The sequence below is a fragment of the Megascapheus bottae genome, chromosome 18 (assembly GCF_031878675.1).
Source record: "Megascapheus bottae isolate mThoBot1 chromosome 18, mThoBot2.hap1, whole genome shotgun sequence".
NCBI classification, from domain to species: Eukaryota; Metazoa; Chordata; class Mammalia; order Rodentia; family Geomyidae; genus Megascapheus; species Megascapheus bottae.
In genome coordinates, this window is record NC_143526.1 from 19,372,779 (window position 1) to 19,392,010 (window position 19,232).

Genomic DNA, 19,232 nt, shown 5'->3' on the forward strand with positions numbered 1-19,232 from the left:
GTAATTCTATGAAATGAGCTCATGATAAGTAAACAGAAAAAAATGGATAGATTGTTAACTTGAAAATTTAAATTTTTTCCTTACCTGTGAAGATTCAATAATACTATGAAATGAGCCAATATTAAGAAGGCAAGAGAATGTAATAGATTTATTAACTTGATAAGTTGCACTGCAACCATATAAAAATGATGAGACCCACAGAATCTTGGTAACATTTTTTTTTTTGCCAGTCCTGGGCCTTGAACTCAGGGCCTGGGCACTGTCCTTGGGATTTCTCAAGGCTAGAGCTCTACCACTTGAGCCTCAGCACCATTTCTGGCTTTTTTTTCTATGTATGTGGTACTGAGGAATCGAACCCGGGTCTTCATGCATGCTAGGCAGGCACTCTACCACTAGGCCAAACTTCCGGCCCCTCTTGATAACATTTTGAACTACAGAAGGATTAAAAGCTTGAGGATCCTGTGGGGAGAAATACGGACAGGTTATTAGAGTGTAAAAGGAAGAAATACATTTGGAAAAAGGTTGGGTAGAGAAAAGTCCCCCAGGTAATATTCATCAGAAGGCTGCAATCACCATGGTAGCAGGTTTTGATATGATCTCTTCTAGATCTATATGAGATAAATAAAGGGTCTTCAGAGGATTCCTGCTTATTTCAGTACTACAAATACTATCTACTACACTTTTTCCTCCCCATTACCGTTTGCAGTCCCTTTCAATTGTCATCTAGGATACACCCAAAAAAGTGTGTTTTGGTGTATGTCATACCTTCTTAGTACAGTAAATAGAGACCTTAAGATCAGACAGATTGACTTAAATGATAAGTTCAGCCACATTGCTGGTTCAGTGCTAACTAGAAACCAGGTTGAGAACTCCTGGTTCTTAAGTAACTAACTCCTTATGCAACTGCCTAACAATCTTGACATTGTATCTGCCTCTAATCTCTGTTTGAGAGAGAATCATAAATCAGCACAGTAAAATATGGCATCTTGGACTTCCACCTTTGAAAGGTATGGAATTTGAGAGCAGTGCAAGTCTACCTAGTTTTAGATATCTATGTGTCATTGGACTACATTAATTTTAAACATTATCGGCAAGGTATTTGATAGTTTACTGATATCTTACACTTGATTTTTTTTATCTTTCTGATGCAGGGTCTTAGTTTCTAAAGAAATATGAAGCTAGACCTAGTAAGTATTGGCACTATGAACATTCATAGTTGTCTTGAGGAACAAGATGATTGTTTAGAACTGCGTGACAGTGGCTCCCTTCTACAATCATAACTATTCAGAAGGCTTAGATCTGTTTGAAGCCAGTTCAAGCAGACAAATCTTATCTTCAGTTAACCAGCAAAAAGCTGGAGCTGGACCCGTCACTCAAGTGGTAGAATGTGAGCTATGAGCCAAAAAGCTGAGCGTTAAAAGCCCTGAGTTCCAGTGCCAGTTCACACATATGCACACATGCACATATACATGTATATACACACGTGTGTGCACACACACACAAAGATTACTGTTTATGCATATTAAGGATTCCTGTTTCATACTTGGTTTTTACTTTTTTTACTACAGGTGCAGGTTATCATTCTGAATCGAAAGCCAAGGAATACAAACATGTATGCAAGCGAGCTTGTCAGAAGGTATGAATAAGATGTGTATGATTTAAATGAATTATCTTGAAGTTCAAAAATGTAAGGTTTCAGCTATAGGGCAAACTTTGGCTGTAATATAAGGTTACTTTGTGGAGTTCTATTTTGCTTTGTTTTATGTTTTTAATTCTTTAAATGATTCTTAGCTCTTTTCCTTCCTCACATTGTAGTCTATATTTTTGGAATTGTGGGCAAATAATTATATATTTTTAAATCTTTGCAAAGCCATTGAGTTCTGTAGAGGGATAAGAAAAACTGTTTCAAGTCAGCCAATGTCTTTCCATGAAAAGAGGAAAAAAGCAATAAAAAATTAAAATGGGTACTTTTCTTAGACTATCTAATACTGTATCTTTCTGCCTTTCATTATCAAGTTTGTACCATGACCAAACTCATCATTATTCTTGAGTTAGCTTTGCCCTTGTACTCAGTTGTGCTATTTTTCTCTGGCTTTTGAGGTTTTACTAAATTGTTAAATACTTAATGTGGGAGCAGGAGTGGACATAGAAGACTTTGTCATTATTTTGATCCCTAAATCTTGTAGGCAAACCTTCTATTACTTTTTATGTGCATGTATTGTTAATTGGATGCTGCATATCCAATAAATAGTTGCCTTTTTAGCTCTTTTCATATAGATTTTTTTTTCTTTTGGCCAGTCCTGGGCTTGAACTCAGGGCCTGAGTACTGACCGTGGACTTTCTCAAGTCCAGAGCTCTACCACTTGAGCTTCAGCACCAGTTCCGGCTTTTTTCTATGTAGGTGGTACCGAGGATTTGAACCAGGGTCTTCAAGCATGCTAGGCAAGCATTCCACCACTATGCTCAACTCCTGGCCCTTCATTTAGACTTTGATATACCATTTAAAAGGAAAATTATACTTTATTCGAGATCCAAGCTTTGTCTTATGATTGGAGTGTCACAAATAAATAAGAACATTTTGTTATGAGGATTGAATTATTATTTTCCTATAATAGTAAAGCTAACCATTCTCTAAGCGATTTTCCATTTTGCTTACTTGCAATTTCTCTGCTGTTTCTTTCTTTCTTTTTTTTTTTGCCAGTCCTGGGCTTGAGCTCAGGGCCTGAGCACTGTCCTTGGACTTTCTCAAGGCTAGAGCTCTACCACTTGAGCCTCAGCACCACTTCCGGCTTTTTTCTATGTATGTGGTACCGAGGAATCGAACCCGGGTCTTCATGCATGCTAGGCAAGCACTTTAACCACTAGGCCAAACTCACGGCCCCTCTGCTGTTTCTTTCTTTTCATAATTTATCCCAAAGAAAGTAAGGTAAAATTTATAGGCTTTTGCTTTCTATAATTTATTTAACAAAATAATAAGAATATTGTTTAAACACGGAATTCATTATAGTATTAACAATACTTTCCTCAAATGTTTTCTGTTTGAGGATTGCCTCTATCATAGAGAGCCTGGCTTTCTAAATGTGGGTTGGGAGAGTAGAAACAGTGTAAGGGGAAGGTAGCTTATTTGATAGTCAGTTATCTATGTAAAATATGAAATATGAAGATATTTTAACCAAATGGGATTCATAAAATTGTTGTGTCTGCTTTGAGTGCCCTTTGAGGAGTGGGCATTGTTTACTTAATTAACTTCCTTGTATATTGCATTTAATGGCTAGATTTCATTCATTGTTTCCATTGGGATTATATTGAGTGAGATATATCATGAAGCTGTGTGTAAACATTATTTATTGAGTAGTATAGGAGTTAAAGTATGGAATGGGATTGTTGACCAATTTTTTTTTTTTTTGCCAGTCCTGGGCTTGAGCTCAGGGCCTGAGCACTGTCCTTGGGCTTTCTCAAGGCTAGAGCTCTACCACTTGAGTCTCAGCTCCACTTCCAGCTTTTTTTCTATGTATGTGGTGCCAAGGAATTGAACCCGGGTCTTTGTGCATGCTAGGCAAGCACTCTACCACTAGACCAAACTCCCGGCCCCTGTTGACCAATTTTTATCAATTCCAAACATCTCTGTTTTTTTTAGCCTTTGGGAAATACGTGGCTATGTTAGAAAATTACAGTAATTTTATGGTTCTAGATTACGCTGTCCCTGAGCTTCATTTTTTTGTTCAAGGCTAATGTCCTACCACTTGAGCCAAACTCTATTTCCAGCTTTTGTCTCATGACAAACTACTTTTCTGCCTCTGCTTGTTTTGAACTGTGATTCACAGATTTCAGCCAGGATTATAGGCATAATCTACCAGCACCTAACAAAGGTTATGGCTAAAGTTATGAATAATTTGTCTTGTTGGATTCACAGGCAATTGAAAAGCTACAGGCTGGTGCTCTTGCAACAGATGCAGTAACTGCAGCTCTGGTGGAACTTGAGGTATTTCCTTTGTTTATGTTTTACTTAAAATATTTATGAGTTTATTGTTCTTACTTTTAAACAATGTTAAACTGTTAAGTTAGCCAATATTTCCCAACAATATTAACAACTTTATGAAGAAGATGGGATGGTAGTGTTGTTTTAGGGTGCTTTTATTGGGGGATTTTTTTGTAGTAATATAAATGCTGTTTGATTCTTTTTTCTTCTTTATTTTGTGAGATTCATGAATATAAAAGTTAAAGCTAACTGTATATTTAAAATTCCTCCTCAGTATCTTAATAGAAAAATTCTTGAAGTTGATTCCCTAAAAGTGATGACATGTTTCATTGTTTAAAAAACAAGAAAAAGGGCCTGGAGTTTAGCCTAGTAGTGGAGTGCTTGCCTCGCATGCACAAAGACCCAGGTTTGATTCCTCGGTACTATCTACATAGAAAAAAATCCAGAAATGTGGCTCAAGTGGTAGAGCTCTAGCCTTGAGAAAGCCCAAGGACAGTGCCCAGGCCCTGAGTTCAAGGCCCAGGACTGGAAAAAAATAATAATGAAAAATAAGAAAAAAAGAACGACATAATTCCAACTTTCTAGATGTATCAGCATGGAAGGACAGATTTAACCACTAGGATAGCAGTTGAGGTCCAGTGTAATGGTTTTACTCCTAGTTTACAGCTGACATTAAGGAATTGAGTAGAGGGGCTGTCAGATTATATATATATATATCTATATATCTATCTATCTATAGATATATATATCTATAGATAGATAGATATATAGATATATATGTATACATAATATTTGTATTTCAGAGTGAGAGTCTTAATGCTCCTTTTAAAAAAACCTTTTTTTTTTATTGCTGTTATAAAAATAATGTTCTCTTAATTTGGAAATACAGTGAGTTTATTTGGGAGAGTTGAGGCCTTCTGAAGACTCAACCTGAAGAAAATAGATTTGTGATAGTGAGAGGATTACTGTGGGTACATGTTTTTATTTTTTCTCGAGAAGAAAACTACATGGTTGATAACATAACATGGGACAGAATAGTGATGAGTTTGAGAAAGAAGATGAGAATTAACTACTTTCAAGTTGGTTGTTTTGTTGGCTTTTGGTCTTTCTTGTCAGGGCATTTAGTCAACTCATTGGAAAATTGAGAAGTTGACTAAAATGTGCTAGGTACACTTTCTGTATGGTTTCCATTGCTTAAATGTGGAGCTGTGCTTTTGATCATGTTTTTGTTTCTTTTAATCTTTCTTAGTAATATTTTCAACTTTATGTGAATGTAGTCAAGCCAAATACACATTTATGGGGACATGAGTTCTACTGTAGTTTGGTCACTGAGTGTCTGACATGGGGTCTGACGGTGCTCTTCTACTGTGACTGATCGTCTTTACTAGTCATACTAGTCATTAGTCAAATGTCCCTGGATATATAGCCTATTCTTGACTCAGTTTCCCTTATGGGGGTAGTAACAATTTCTAGTTCATGGAATTATGAAGAATAATTGATTATGTGGTATATAATTAATACATGCCATTCACTTAAGAGTACCTTGTGACATAATGTAAGCACCCCATAATTGTTAGCAACTTTTCTTGTTATGGGGTTATTTGGAAATGATAAGTATTTCTTTTTTTTTTTTTTTGCCAGTCCTGGGCTTGAGCTCAGGGCCAGAGCACTGTCCTTGGATCTTTCTCAAGGCTAGGGCTCTACCACTTGAGCCTCAGCACCACTTCTGGCTTTTTCTAAGTATGTGGTACCAAGGAATTGAACCCAGGTCTTTGTGCATGCTAGGCAAGCACTCTACCACTAGGCCAAACTCCAGGCCATGATAAGTATTTTTATTTTATTTTTTTGACAGTGCTGGGGCTTGAATTTCAGGGCCTGGGCACTGTCTTTGGACACTTTTTGCATGAAGCTAGTGCTCTGCAGCGTCATTTCTGGCTTTTTTCTGGTACCAAGGAATCAAACCCAGGGCTTCATGCATGCTATCACTAGGCCACATTCCTGCTCCTGGACATGATAGGTATTTTTATGTTCACTATTAATGACAAAATTTATAAAGGTAAAGATTAATTGTAAGCTGTGATAAAAGGAAAAAAATGATATAGCAAAGAAGGGTGACATATTCTCAAATCTTAATCTTTACACAAAACATTCATATAAGGAGGTCTTCATCTTGCTTTGATTATATTGTTAGTTGGAAGTTACTCTCCCTTGTCCTGAAATTACTTCTGTATGGAGTCACTAGGGGTTTGGGGAAAGAAGGGTAGTTAGTTGCTAGAAAATGTGCTTGAATGATGACTATGAATACTATTGAAAAAAGTTAAAATTTTTTAAATATTAATTTTAGTTTTCTTAATCATACTTAATATGGTTTACCTGATTCTACTTTCTTACTTTTACTTTTAAAATTTATATGTAAACAATTCAGTTTTGAATAATGAGTTACTTATGACTAAGTAGAATTTGTAGCTTTGAGTGATAACCTGTGTTTTATGAGAATAGATATGAATTTAATGTATTATATTATTTTTGTTCTGTATAAGTCATTTGGGTAGTGTAGCATAAGACATTGCATTAAGGTAGTGTATTCTCCTCTGTTTCATTAGATTTGGGTAATAATTTAATAAATTCTATTTTTGAGATAGGAGCTTCACTATATAGCTCAGGTCAGTTCTCTGTCAAAATACACTGAATTGTATGTTCATTTATTCTGTAAACTTTTCCCTAGTTATTGTATAGATATGGACATCTTACCTTCCCCTTTAATGTTGGGACATGTATCTATCTATCTTTCTATTTATCTATCTATGGCTATTTAATGCTTGGCTTACGTTCTGTCTCTTAAGTTTTTTTTTTTTTAATTTTGCTTAAAGCTAGTGCTCTGCCACTTGAACCACACCTGCACTTCCAGTTTTTTTTTTCTTGGTGGTTAATTGGAGGTAAGAGTCTCACAAATTTTCTTTCCCAGGCAGGTTTTCAAACTAAAATCCACAGATCTCCGTTTCCTGAGTAGCTAAGATTACAGGTGTGAATCACCAGTGGCTGGCTTTGATTTTTTTTTTTTTTGAGATGAAATCTGTGTAGTTTTGGCTGACATAGAACTTACAGCCCTTCTATCTTCCTGAGTGCTAGAATTATAGGCATAAACCATCAAAACTATCTCAGGATATCTTTTAAATTGGTTTGTTTTGTATTATTATTGTTGTTGTTATTAGTATTATTTAGAGAATGGGTAGTTCCTGTTCTTGCTATACTCTTCCTCGAACTCACATTCCCTTTTTCAGATTTTAGAGATGGGCCTTGTCGTATATACCCCAGGATAACCTGAAGCTTACTTGTAGCCCGGACTGGCCTGGACTTGATATTCTCCTGCCTTAGCCTCCAGAGTACTAGGATTATAGGTAGGGATATATACATTTTGATTAAAAAGTAGTATTAATTAAACTTGCCATTATAATATTACTTTGGCAGATACTGAAGTGGACTGAAATTTCTGAAACAAAATGGTCCTGTGTAGAAATGTCTAGAAAATTGGCCATGTATTGTTTTTTAAGATGGTAATATATACTTTTGAAAATACTTTGAAAAATACACTTTATATCAACTTAATGAAATAGAAGAGGAAGAGGCAGAGTTAAAGGAAAAATTTCCATATAACAAATGCACTAATATATCAATGTTGGGCTTTTCTTAGAAACCAAAAACTGTGTTTGCTAGGCTGCCACAGACCAGTGTTATATCCTAAGACTACCACTTCTGGACACCAGATGGGGTATTTTCTTCTTTTAAATAAAGCAGGGGGAGATCTCTTTAGTTCCCTCTCCACATGAGAGTTTCTGTTACTTTCTTTCACTTTCAGATAAACTTTTCCTTATTCAAAATAAAAAAATAAAGAGAGGAAGAAAGAAAGAAGAAAAAGTAGGGGGAGTGATTATGTAAAGTGCTTATTACCCATCATTTTGACCAGCTTTTCCCTTCAAGATTTTGATCACCCCTCTCTCTCTCTCTCTCTCTCTCTCTCTCTCTCTCTCTCTCTCTCTCTCTCTCTCTCTCTCTCTCTCTCTCTCTCTCTCTCTCTCTCTCTCTCTCCATCCTATTTATTCAATTCCTGGGGCCTGACTACTGTCCCTGAGCTTCATTTTACTCAAGGCTAGCGCTCTGCCACTTGAGCCACAGCACCACTTCTGGCTTTTTCTGTTTATGTTGTACAGAGGAATTGAACCCTGGGCTTCAGGCTTGCTAGGCAAGCACTCAACCAGTAAGCCACATTCCCAGCCCAGGTGGTCACTTTTATATGAGAGGTGCTCCTCCAAAGTCAATTTAGATTATTTTGAGAATTTTCAGAAAGAAATGGAAAGGTCATATTTTGTGATTGTTGATAAACTAATTTGTCCCATGGTTCTATGTGGCTTTTCTGGATTATCTCTAGAATGATTGTAAAAGTGAATTTGATTTTTTTTGTCATATAACTGCGATTTCATTTCAAAAGAGAAGATTAATATTGTGAAATAATTTGGTCTTTACAACTGGGATAGTATATTTTGGTGGTCAGTTGTTTTCTTGGCTGCTTTGAATTAGTTTTTGTTTTAGGGATAGTCAGTTAAAAACTCCAGGCTATTATTTAGCACATTTCATATGTAGCTTCCAGTGTGGATTTTTTTCTTTGAAGAAATTGCTTCTAGATGTGGGTTATGATGCTAGTATCTTCGTAGGAATGTCCTTAAAGTAGAAGATGTGTTTCATGGATTCACATTGAAAACGAATGATTCCTGAAATACGTAAGCTCTCTGCATATTAAAGTTTTTCTAAAAAAGTACTAAGATCTGGCTTAAAAAGGTTGAATGAGGAATAATAAATGAAATATGAACTATAAACTGGCGAATCTTGCAGAGATTTTGAAGAGCTTATAGCTATTGAGAAACGTTGTCCAGTTCATTTTGAAATTAATTAAGGTAGGTAGTATTCTCTGGATAAGAAAGGATATTAATGTATGTGAAGTAATGTACCTTCTATCTGGTGAATATAATGTAACCTTTCTATTAATTACAATAAAAATATATGAAAAAATAACAGTGATTAGGATTTGCTTCCCAATTTTAGATGGTGAGGGATAGTGAGGGACAAATTGAACAGGCTCATTTGTGAAAAATGTTTTGTTAGTCTGGGGATGTTGATCAGTGGTAGATTATATGCTTAGCATGCATGAGGTCCTGAGTTTGAGCCCCAGCACCACAGACAACCACCCTCCCCCGAATACTAAAGCAAAACAAAACAAAGTAATTGAAAGTATTTTGTTGAACATATGTGTTCTAAGTGGACCCAATAGTTCTTTGGTTAATATGATCCATTTTTAAGGTTCCCTATGGTTAGAGAAGATAGGAATTAGTGGTTAAAACTGATTGATTGTCCAAATGCTTTCTTATTCCTAGGCTAACATATTGAGCACTAATTTTTATATCATTCTTCTAAAAGAGCCCATTGTCTTTGAGTCATTTTATAACCCAGAATTTCCACTGTTTCTAAAACTCTAGGAAAATCTATTTTTTAAAAAAATTTTTATTGTTGGGGTAATGTATAGATGGGTTACAGTTACATTCGCCAGGTAGTAGGTGCATTACTTCTCACACATTGACACCCCTTCTTATGTTTTTATCCCTAATTCTCTTCCTCCAACCCCCTCCCAATTAACTTATTTCCCCCTCCCTTTCCTATTTCAAATAAACAAATAAACGTATATACAATATACCAGGTAGCAAAGTCAGATACAGTAACAATGAGATTAACCAAAGGGCAAAAAAGAAGAGAAATAACATAGTATATTAAGAACAACAATCACAAGATAAAGCTCTTGTTTCCATATCCTAGAGATCCTTTCATTTAGTCTTATAGGAAAATCTTTTTTTCATATATTTTTATTGTAATTAATAGAAGGGTTACATGATATTTGCCAGATAGAAGGTGCATTAATTCATATACATTGATACCCTTTCACATGTCTTGGTCCCCGTTTCCCTCCCCCCCACCCCCACCCCTCATCTTGTTTTTTCCCCTTCCCTATCCAATTTCAAATAACCAAATACAAAATCTTTTAAGAATAATTTTTTTAATATATTTTTTATTGTAATTAATAGAAGGGTTACATGATATTTGCCAGATAAATGGTATCTTAATTCCCACACATTGATACCCTTTCACATGTCATGGTCCCCATTTCCCTTCCTCCCTCCCAAGAATAATTTTTTATCCAGATGGGTAGTGTTATAAAAAAAATAGGTATTTATAATTTAACATATATACATTATTAATGTGAGTATTAATTATATACATTTGTCTGTTTATAGTTTTTGTTCCCCAAATCAGTTCTGCATACATTTCTTTAGGCAGTATATTCAGAATGTTGATCACTGTTGAGTAGTCTGTTGCAGGTGGATCCTAGCCTAGGCCTCTGTTCAGCTGCTGTAATTGGCTACTCTAGCTTTCCCTGGGATTTATCTTCTGGTCTAATTTTCTAGGTGTTTCAGGGAGATGGAAAGAATACCTTAGGTCTACTAGTACTTGGAATGCTTAGTGGTCATGGAGGTGGTATTGTTTGTTTTTGGTATTTGTACTTACTTAGGATGGGCAAAGGACATTGGGAGGGGCCTAATATATTCCCCCCACCTTTTCCTTACCAAACGTGCTATGGAGTTTCTCTGAAAGCACCTGCTTCCCCATAATCTGTTCTCTGCCTCATTTAAGTTGTTTGATTTTTATTGTAAAAAAGGAGGGCATTTGCTTTAGTCACTTCTGTTGAGTTGCGATAGTAAATTTTGCTTAATAATAAATTAGCATCTCTATTTTCCTACATATTTCTTATCTGCAGAAATTATCCTTTTGTAATTGCATGGTAGCTCAGTATTTTAGCAGCTCCTTGCTTCTTCTTCCCCTTCCATCTACTCCATTCCAGGGCTGAAAGCGTTGGAAAGACAGCTTGATGCATTTAGGTCACATATAACTAAATGCCAATTAACTATAATATGGCTGCTAAGTCTAATTTGGACCTACCACTCTTGAAAGTGTCAGTTCTCTCAAACTTTGACATATCTGTTATTCTTTGTAACCAGGGAGGGGGAATCTTACATTATATATGTGAAGTGCAAGATTTACTTTTTTTTTTCTACCTTTAGCACTTAGGGTGTTTTCATTGCATGAAATAAAATTTTTACTTTAGAAGCTCATTTTATTTTTCTTTTTGGTTGTTTATTTTTGAGTTGTTAGCATTTCAGAGATGCTGTTTTGCCTGTTTAGTAGTGTTTCCAGTGGTGCTTCAGTGTTTTTGTGTCTTCTAGCTGTTTATGGAGTCTTTATGTTTCTCTGCATTTTTTTGTTTTATTTTTTTGAGGTGTACACACACAGTTACACTTCATGGAGTTGCATCCAGCCAAGTATCCATGTCCTTCTTGTGAAGAGGCAGAGAAAATCACCTCTCTCAAGAATTTCTACCTTCTGACCAAGGGAAATGTGTCCTGAAGAGCTGTACACAGATGGGAGGCAACTTGTTTGCTTGTTCTGCTGCTAGAGCATTGATTTAATTAGAAGACAGGCTGTGGGTGGCCATGTACAGACAAAGAAGCACCAGACAGAGCCCAGTTAGCCTGGGACAGTAAAAGTAAGTTATGTTCTACCACACTTTTTTTTTTTTTTTGAGTAGTGATGCTGATTCTTGCCTTTAGTTCTAAGGGGCAACTTGTAACTTACTGGTTGTGTTTACACATTAGGTATGTTTATTTTTTTTCTCAGACCATAATACCTGCTTAATGGAAAAGCAATGATTTCCCCCACCCCTTTCTTTTTTCCTTTCTTCCCCGAAAGGAAGACAAAGAAAATTGAACTAATTTTCATTAATTTTGTCCTATATCAAAGTCTTGAATTAGCTTTTGACCAAGTAAGAATACCTTTCTGAGCTTGTCGTGATTTATTTGATACTGATGGAAACAAGAAGATTGTTTCAGCCTTTTCCAGCCATTTCTGGATATGTTGTGTGGACCTGTGAGATGTTTCATCTTGGTGAAGTCTATGTAGATTTTTTCTAAATCCAAACTTAATGGTTCCTGAGGAGCATGTAGCTTTGTATGTAAGTCCTCATTTCTCTCTGAGACTTGTTACTCTCAAGAATAAACTTCATTTTGAAATTTAGTTTTGAGCTATTTAAAGCAACACATGGTAGTGTGATAGAGTTGGTAGTAATCCTGTGCTTTGATTTCAATGTGAAATATTCTCCTTCTCTGTGAACATAGGGATAATACACAGAAAGCATTTGATGAGATATATAGGTCCTAGGGCTTACAGTGTTGTGATGTTTAAAGTGTTTTTTTTTTTCTATCTGTGTGTGTGTGTGTGTGTGTGTGTGTGTGTGTGTATAAATATATATGCATGCTTATTTGGATACATATCACTTGAACCATCATCTCATAGCCTCATAACTACCTCTTTTGCATTTATTTGCTTTTGAGACTTTTCTTTGTTCAGCAAACCACAGGCTGATATTATGAAATTTAATTTGAAGGACTGTCTTCCCTCCCTTTCTTTGTCTCTCCATCCTTGCTCCACTCTTGCCCTCTTTTTCTCTCCGTTTCCCTCTCTTTTTCTCCCTCCCCCCTACCCTTTCCTATCTTTCTCCTCCTCTCATTAGTTATATTTTTCCCATTGCTCCCCCCTCTAATCTAATGTGTGTAGCAAACTTCACCTAAGTGCTAGAATAATTATTTCATGTCACAACAGAAAACAGCTTTAAATCAAATTCTAGACATTTCAGATGACAAATGTTCTGTGCCCATTTGCAGTGCCATAGAATATTTACTGGAACTAATTTTTACCCAGGGTCTAGCTTTTTGCATGGTATACAAATTTCCTGACAATCCATGCCATGCGTATGCCTTAGTATAAGGAGTCAACACTACTATCCAGTAAGGTGCCCAGAAAATTCAGAGTGGGAAACTCTTTCCAGGAGTATGATGTTAGCATTTTCTAGTGGATTGGAAAGGTTTTTTAATAAAAAGAAGCATAGGCAGTAGAAGGCTGGAAAGTAACCTCATTCTGACTGTGTCATATGATGGAAGTCTGATAGGTTTTTTTTAAGTGATATTTTCAAATTATTGTCAACATGGTTTAAAGGTTAATCATTTAAGTCGAAGAGAAGTGTAAGTGGTTTCCAAAATTGGCAATACTGGAAAAATAGCTATATGTGTCTTTTCTATGGTAGCTTATATGGTAAGGACAATTTCAGGTATCATGTACCTTCATTGGAAGAATCCAATGAAAACAAAGTTTAAAACAATTTCAAAAGTGCTAGTCTCTTGAAGCCAATATTTTATTTCAGATATTTGTGTTATATTTGACAAATAACTCTTTGAACTGCAATTCTGTAGCTTTCAATTAAAGTGAAAATAAACCACTGTTATGTCATTTTTTTTCTGCTCAGTTATGTTATGGTTATTCATAAACTAGGCAGATTAATAATAGAAGAAAGGTGAGTGTAGATATGCAGAGATTTTAAAATTAAATATTTTAAGAGATATGGTTCTATTTTGTTGACAGAAAATGTCATGCCAGATTAACAAATGCTTTAATGAATAAACACCAACATTTGTTTCAGCTTGTTCTGACATTTCCAGAAGACCATGGGGACTTTAAGATCATAGAAGGGTTTTCCTAGTACAAATGCTGTTGTGTGAAGTTTCTTTTCTTCTTTGAATAAAATATGTTGTCTTTTGTATAATGGGACAGTTAAAAAGAAGGGAACTGTCACAGATACTAAATATTGGTAGTCAACATTCTGTATGTGTCTCAAATGTTCACAGAATGTGATACAAACAAATGTTCTCTCAACTTAAGTCCAGGATAGCTGAAATATTATTTTAACACATGTTAAAAGTGGAGCACTGTAACTATGTGGCTAGATATAATTCTCAACTGTCCAAGTTGAGTAATTTCCTCAGGCATTCCAACTTTGATCAACCACAGTTAGAACTTTTAGCATGTCTGTACAAAGCAGCTGGTGCATCTGTAAATATGTCCTGAGGAAAGGGAGGAAGAGAGATTGCCAAAAAAGAATATTTTCTGTTGTAAGGAGCAGCTACAGAATGAAAATGGAAAGTTTTTTTTTTAAACTTCCTTGAGAACTCTTTTTAAGATAATTGAGCCTCTGATTTTTAAGTATGCCCTGTGGTTCAGTATTAATGAATGAAAGATACTTCATTTGGGCTTAATAAAAATATATTCTGGCTAATTCTGCTGAAACTTATTAAGGTTTCATTAGTTCTTGAAATTTCTTTTCATTTATTTATTTCATTGTATTTTATTGTAGGGAGAACTATTTATAAATGTTATAATTGACTAAAACCCAAACATAATTAATAGAATATATCTCAGTAAAGCATGTCTTAATTGTTTATAGTTGGCTAGTATTTGGCTGAAAATATTCTTACGTGGCTGAGCTTTCCAGAATAACTCCTAACGTCACTGAAAGTATAATTTCATAGACTTTTTATTCAACATATGGATGATAGCAGATTTTAAAAATTTTTTTTTAGGGACATGAAAATGTAAGTACTGGCTTCCATCTATAGGTATTACTTTAGAGAATGTAGTATATCATCCTCTGCTCCTGAGAACTGTTGTTTCCTATATTTATTGCTTATGACATACTGTAAGGATGTAACTTTTTTTTTTTTTTTTGCCAGTCCTGGTGCTTGAACTCAGGGCCTGGGCACTGTCCCTGAGCTTCTATTGCTCAAGGCTAGCACTCTTGAGCCATAGTGCCATTTCTGTCCTTTTCTGTTTATGTGGTACTGAGGAATTGACTTCATGCATGTTAGACAAGTACTCTACCATGAAGCCACATTCAATTCAGCCCTGCAGAGCTTTATCAATGTCCACATTCTCTAATTATTTTAGTACTGGAAAATAACGTTATCACAATTAAAGTTACTAAAAATAAAAGTGTGTTGCCATATTTTTAACCTTGTTTTGATTCGAATCATATTCAGAAATGAGAAAAGGACAGTACACTTGGTAAGCTTATACCCTTCATATTCATCTTTTTTTTTTGCCTTTCATGGGCTTGAGCTCAGGGTCTGAGCACTGTCCTTGGGCTTTCTCAAGGCTAGAGCTCTACCACTTGAGCCTCAGCACCATTTCTGGCTTTTTTCTATGTATGTGGTACCGAGGAATGGAACCTGGGTTTTCGTGCATGCTAGGCAAGCACTCTACCACTAGGCCAAACTCCCGGCCCCATATTCATCTTTTATATCCTAGGAGCTGTGTAAAGAAATGGTGATAAGCTGGGAGAGGCAACATGGGCAAGTCTTAGGCCCTCTAATTGTGATTCCTAGCTTAAATAGCTAGTTGCTAGTTACTGTATTTATGAGTGCTTTTAAGAGCTATTATGAAGTGCCCCCAAACAATAAGCTTTATAAAGAGAAAGCGTTTAGGGAACTGGTACCTCCATGCCTATAATCCTAGCTAATTGTGAGGCTGAGAATGGGGAGGATTGAGGTTCAAGCTCAGTCCAGGCAGACTCCCTTCCCTAATCAATTTGTTGCAATGGTGTACATTTGCCATCCCTGCTATAATGGGAAGCCTAGAAGAGAAACTCTTCTAGCCAATTTAACATTGGCTGAGTTTGGGTTAGGACATCATAGTCAATAGCAGATGGCAGAAGTGGGGTCCTATGTTGGATCAAGTGATGATATTTCTAGTCAGTAAGCAGAGAAAGTTGGGAGCGGCCAAATTCCAGCTTTTTTCAACAACCTTTTTTGTTTTTGTTTTTTTTTTTTTGGTTGGTCCTCGGCTTTGGACTTGGCCTGGGTGCTGTCCCTGAGCTCTTCAGCTCAAGGCTACCACCCTATCCTTGAGCCAAGCCCCACTTTCTGTTTTCTAAAAGTTAATTGGAGTTAAGAGTCTCTTCGACTTTAGTGCCAGGGCTGGTTTTGAACCAAATCCCGGCCTCCTGAGTAGCTAGGATTACAAGTGTGAGCCACCGCATTTTCTGAGATCTGCCAGCATCCCTTGGGAATTCCCTCCTGAGGGTGTGCTTCCTATGACTTAAGGAACTACTAGGACCCACTCTCAGAGACTCATTACCTTCGGATGTGTCACCATACAGAATAAGACCTCCAGCAGAATGGAGACACAAACCACATCCACACTATAGCAATTATATTGTTGCCGGGTTTAGAAAAGATTTTTCCTCTTGTAACTTTGATCCGTCTGAAAGCCATAACTTCTTCAATATATATTATGTAATTACTTCTTTTCATGTGCCCATTTCCTTGGTTTTTAAGTCACTGAAGCTCTAATTAAGAATATAAGAGCCAATGGGGCTGGGAGTTTGGCATGCATGAAGACCCAGGTTCGATTCCTTGGTACCACACACATAGAAAAAGCCAAAGGTGGTGCTGTGGCTCAAGTAGTGTAGAACTCTAGCCTTGAGAAAGCCCAAGGACAGTACTGAGGCCCTGTGGTCAAGCAGGACTGGCAGAAAAAAAAAAAAAAGAATAAAAGAGCCAGAAGCCTGTGGCTCATGCCTGTAATCCTAACTACCCAGGAGGCTAAGATGTGAGGATCAGCTCAAAGCCAGCCCGGGACACAAAAAGTCCAAGAGACTCCTGTCTCCTATTAACAGACAGAAAATCAGAAATGGTGCTGTGACTTGTGGTAGAGCAATAGCCTTGCGCTAAAGAGCTCAGGAACAATACCCAGGCCCAAAGTTCAAGCCCCACTACCAACAGGAGGAAAAAAAATGTGTGTGTGTGTGTGTGTGTGTGTGTGTGTGTGTGTGTGTGTGTATGCAATGTCAGCTACTTTTGAAGTAGAGATAGAAGGATTGTGATTCCAGTCAGTCTGCGCATAAATGAGTAAGACTGTCTCAAAAACAAGTCATGTGCAGATAATGCATGCCAGATAATCTGGAGGCAAAGGTAGCGGGATTGTAGTTTGATGTCAACTTGGGAAAAATTAGGATGAGATTCTATCAGAAAAGAAAACAACAGACAAAATAAACCATACAAACAAAATACCTAAAGTCAAAAGGAGTAGAGCATGATCAAATTAAGAGTGCTTGTCTAGAAAGATTTCCTAGCTTGAGAAGGGATATCATTGTTCGAGAAGTAATGCACCCACTACTTGATGAATGTACCTGTAACACCTTTATACATTACCCCAACAATAAAATACAATTAAAAAAAAAAAAGATTTCCTAGCTTCAATTCCCAATGACCTGAGAGAGACTGTTTGGAATGAAGAATAGAGATTTCCATTTTATTTTATTTTTTCTTTTAGTTTGACTTAAAAATACACAAAGTCCTAAGAAACAATTAAGATAGATCATTTGGACCCACAGTGGTAGCAAATAAAAATTGCATTTAATCTTTGATTAAAAATTATTGCATTATAATTTAAAAAAATTAGTAAGCATAGTATGCATACAGAAAAATATAACATTTGTTATAGGGGGACAGCCTTGGGGATTTTTCAGAATGAACATTGCTTTGAGTCATGAGGACTCAGATTATGGAATAAAAATTTCCAGCTATTCACAGAGAAATACCTATTCTGATTTTTATTACTAATCTTGCCCACTTTCGGACTTCACATAAATGGAATGATAAGAGTATGTGCTTTGTGTTTGTCTTTATTTGTTTAATTAAGGTTAAAGAACACATAATAAAATTGTTTAAAATAGACTAATTTTCTAGTTCTAAAGTATTTGTAGATGTTTAACTACTTTTTCTATCTTATTCTAAATATTTTTATTTCCTCAAAGAAACATCTTTTTTTTTTTTTTTTTTTTAATTTTAGCAGTCCTGAGGCTTGAACTCAGGGTCCAGACACTGTCCTTGAGCTTTTACAAGACTACTGCTGTACCACTTGAGGCATATCACCACTTTTGGCTTTTTTCTGTGTATGTGGTACCGAGGAATTGAACTCAGGTCTTTGTGCATACGAAACAAGCTCTCTACCACTAGGCCACATTCTTCACCCAGAAACATCACTTTTATTAAGCAGTTATTTACTAGACCTCTCTTCTGTCTCCTGGAAATCCTAATTGCTGTCTCTATGGATCTGTCTAATCTGGATAATTTATAGATAGTTCATACAAATAAAGTGATACCTTCTTCTTTTCCCATTTTCTTTCGATGTCTGTCCTGGGACATGTAAACAAGACCTGAGTACTATCCCCTCAATGCTAGCAATTTACTATATGAACCAAAGCTCTACTTTCAGCTTTTGTGGTGGTTAATTGTAGATAAGGTCTCGTGGATTTTCCTGCCTGGGCTGGCTTCCAGCCTCAGTCCTCAGAGTTGGGCCTCCTGAGTAGGTTGGATTACAAGTGTAAGGCCACTGGCGCCAGGTGGAATCATACCTTATTTTATGTATGGATTTTCACTCAATGTAAAGTTTTTGAGGCCCATTCATGTTGTAGTATATTAGTACTTGATTTCTTTTTTTTTGGAGGCTAATTCAGTATTTATTCATTTATCCATTATAGACTTTTGTTTTCTTCTTCCTTTTTTTTGTAGTGAATACTGTTTTGCTGAACATTCCTACATAGGTATTTGAGTTATTGTTTTTATCTCTTTTGGGTATATACCTATTAGAATTTCTGGAACATATGTGGTTGCATATTTATTAACTTTCAGTCTTTTGCCCATTTAAATTGGATTGATGAAAATTGCAGGAGGGTTTTTGTTTGTTTGTTTTTTGTTTTGGTGTGTGTCCTGGATAGTGGACTATTGATATACTTTGGTACATCTGAATTGATGTAAAAAACATAAGAAAAATAAATTATGAATAGCTCTTTAGTCTTTTGTCTCTTTATAGACTTCTGACCATAACCGATCTCCCAGCCTATTATATATTTTTTTAAATGAATTCTTTTTATTGCAAACAGAGTCTAAATTAATTTCTCCACCCACTTTCTTTAGAAAGAAAAAGAAATCAGCAGGCTAAGGAGATACCCATTCAATAACTGACATGATTAGAAATTAAGATATAAATGGGTGACTCACAATTTCATTAGCTTACAAAGATGGTGGAGTTAACTACTACAAGCACACTAGTTATACAGTATTTTGTGGGAGAAGGGCATACAGACATAGCTAACTTCATATAGATCCCATTAGACAACTGGATTTACAACAAGTTTTTTTTAATAAGAAATGGGCAAAGCCAGCTTTCTTTCAGAATCAAAATGCAGAACAAATGGAAAAATTAT

At 36.0% G+C, this 19,232-nt stretch overlaps 1 protein-coding gene across 6 annotated transcripts in view; it reads left to right on the top strand.

The window, feature by feature from the left end:
- Tasp1 (taspase 1) overlaps positions 1-19,232 on the top strand; it is a 207,608-nt gene that overhangs the window by 21,443 nt on the left and 166,933 nt on the right. For 4 of the 6 annotated variants that reach the window (XR_016538586.1, XM_090351979.1, XM_090351978.1 and 1 more), the window contains exons 3-4: positions 1,569-1,636; positions 3,914-3,982. Coding sequence is in view for 3 of the 6 variants with exons in the window: in XM_090351979.1 (XP_090208105.1) it covers positions 1,569-1,636; positions 3,914-3,982 (137 nt within the window). In the remaining 3 variants the exon portion in view is untranslated. Of the gene's footprint in view, positions 1-1,568; positions 1,637-3,913; positions 3,983-7,300; positions 7,378-11,474; positions 11,625-19,232 lie in introns of those variants that run through there. The other 2 variants (XM_090351982.1, XM_090351981.1) reach the window with 2 other exon arrangements.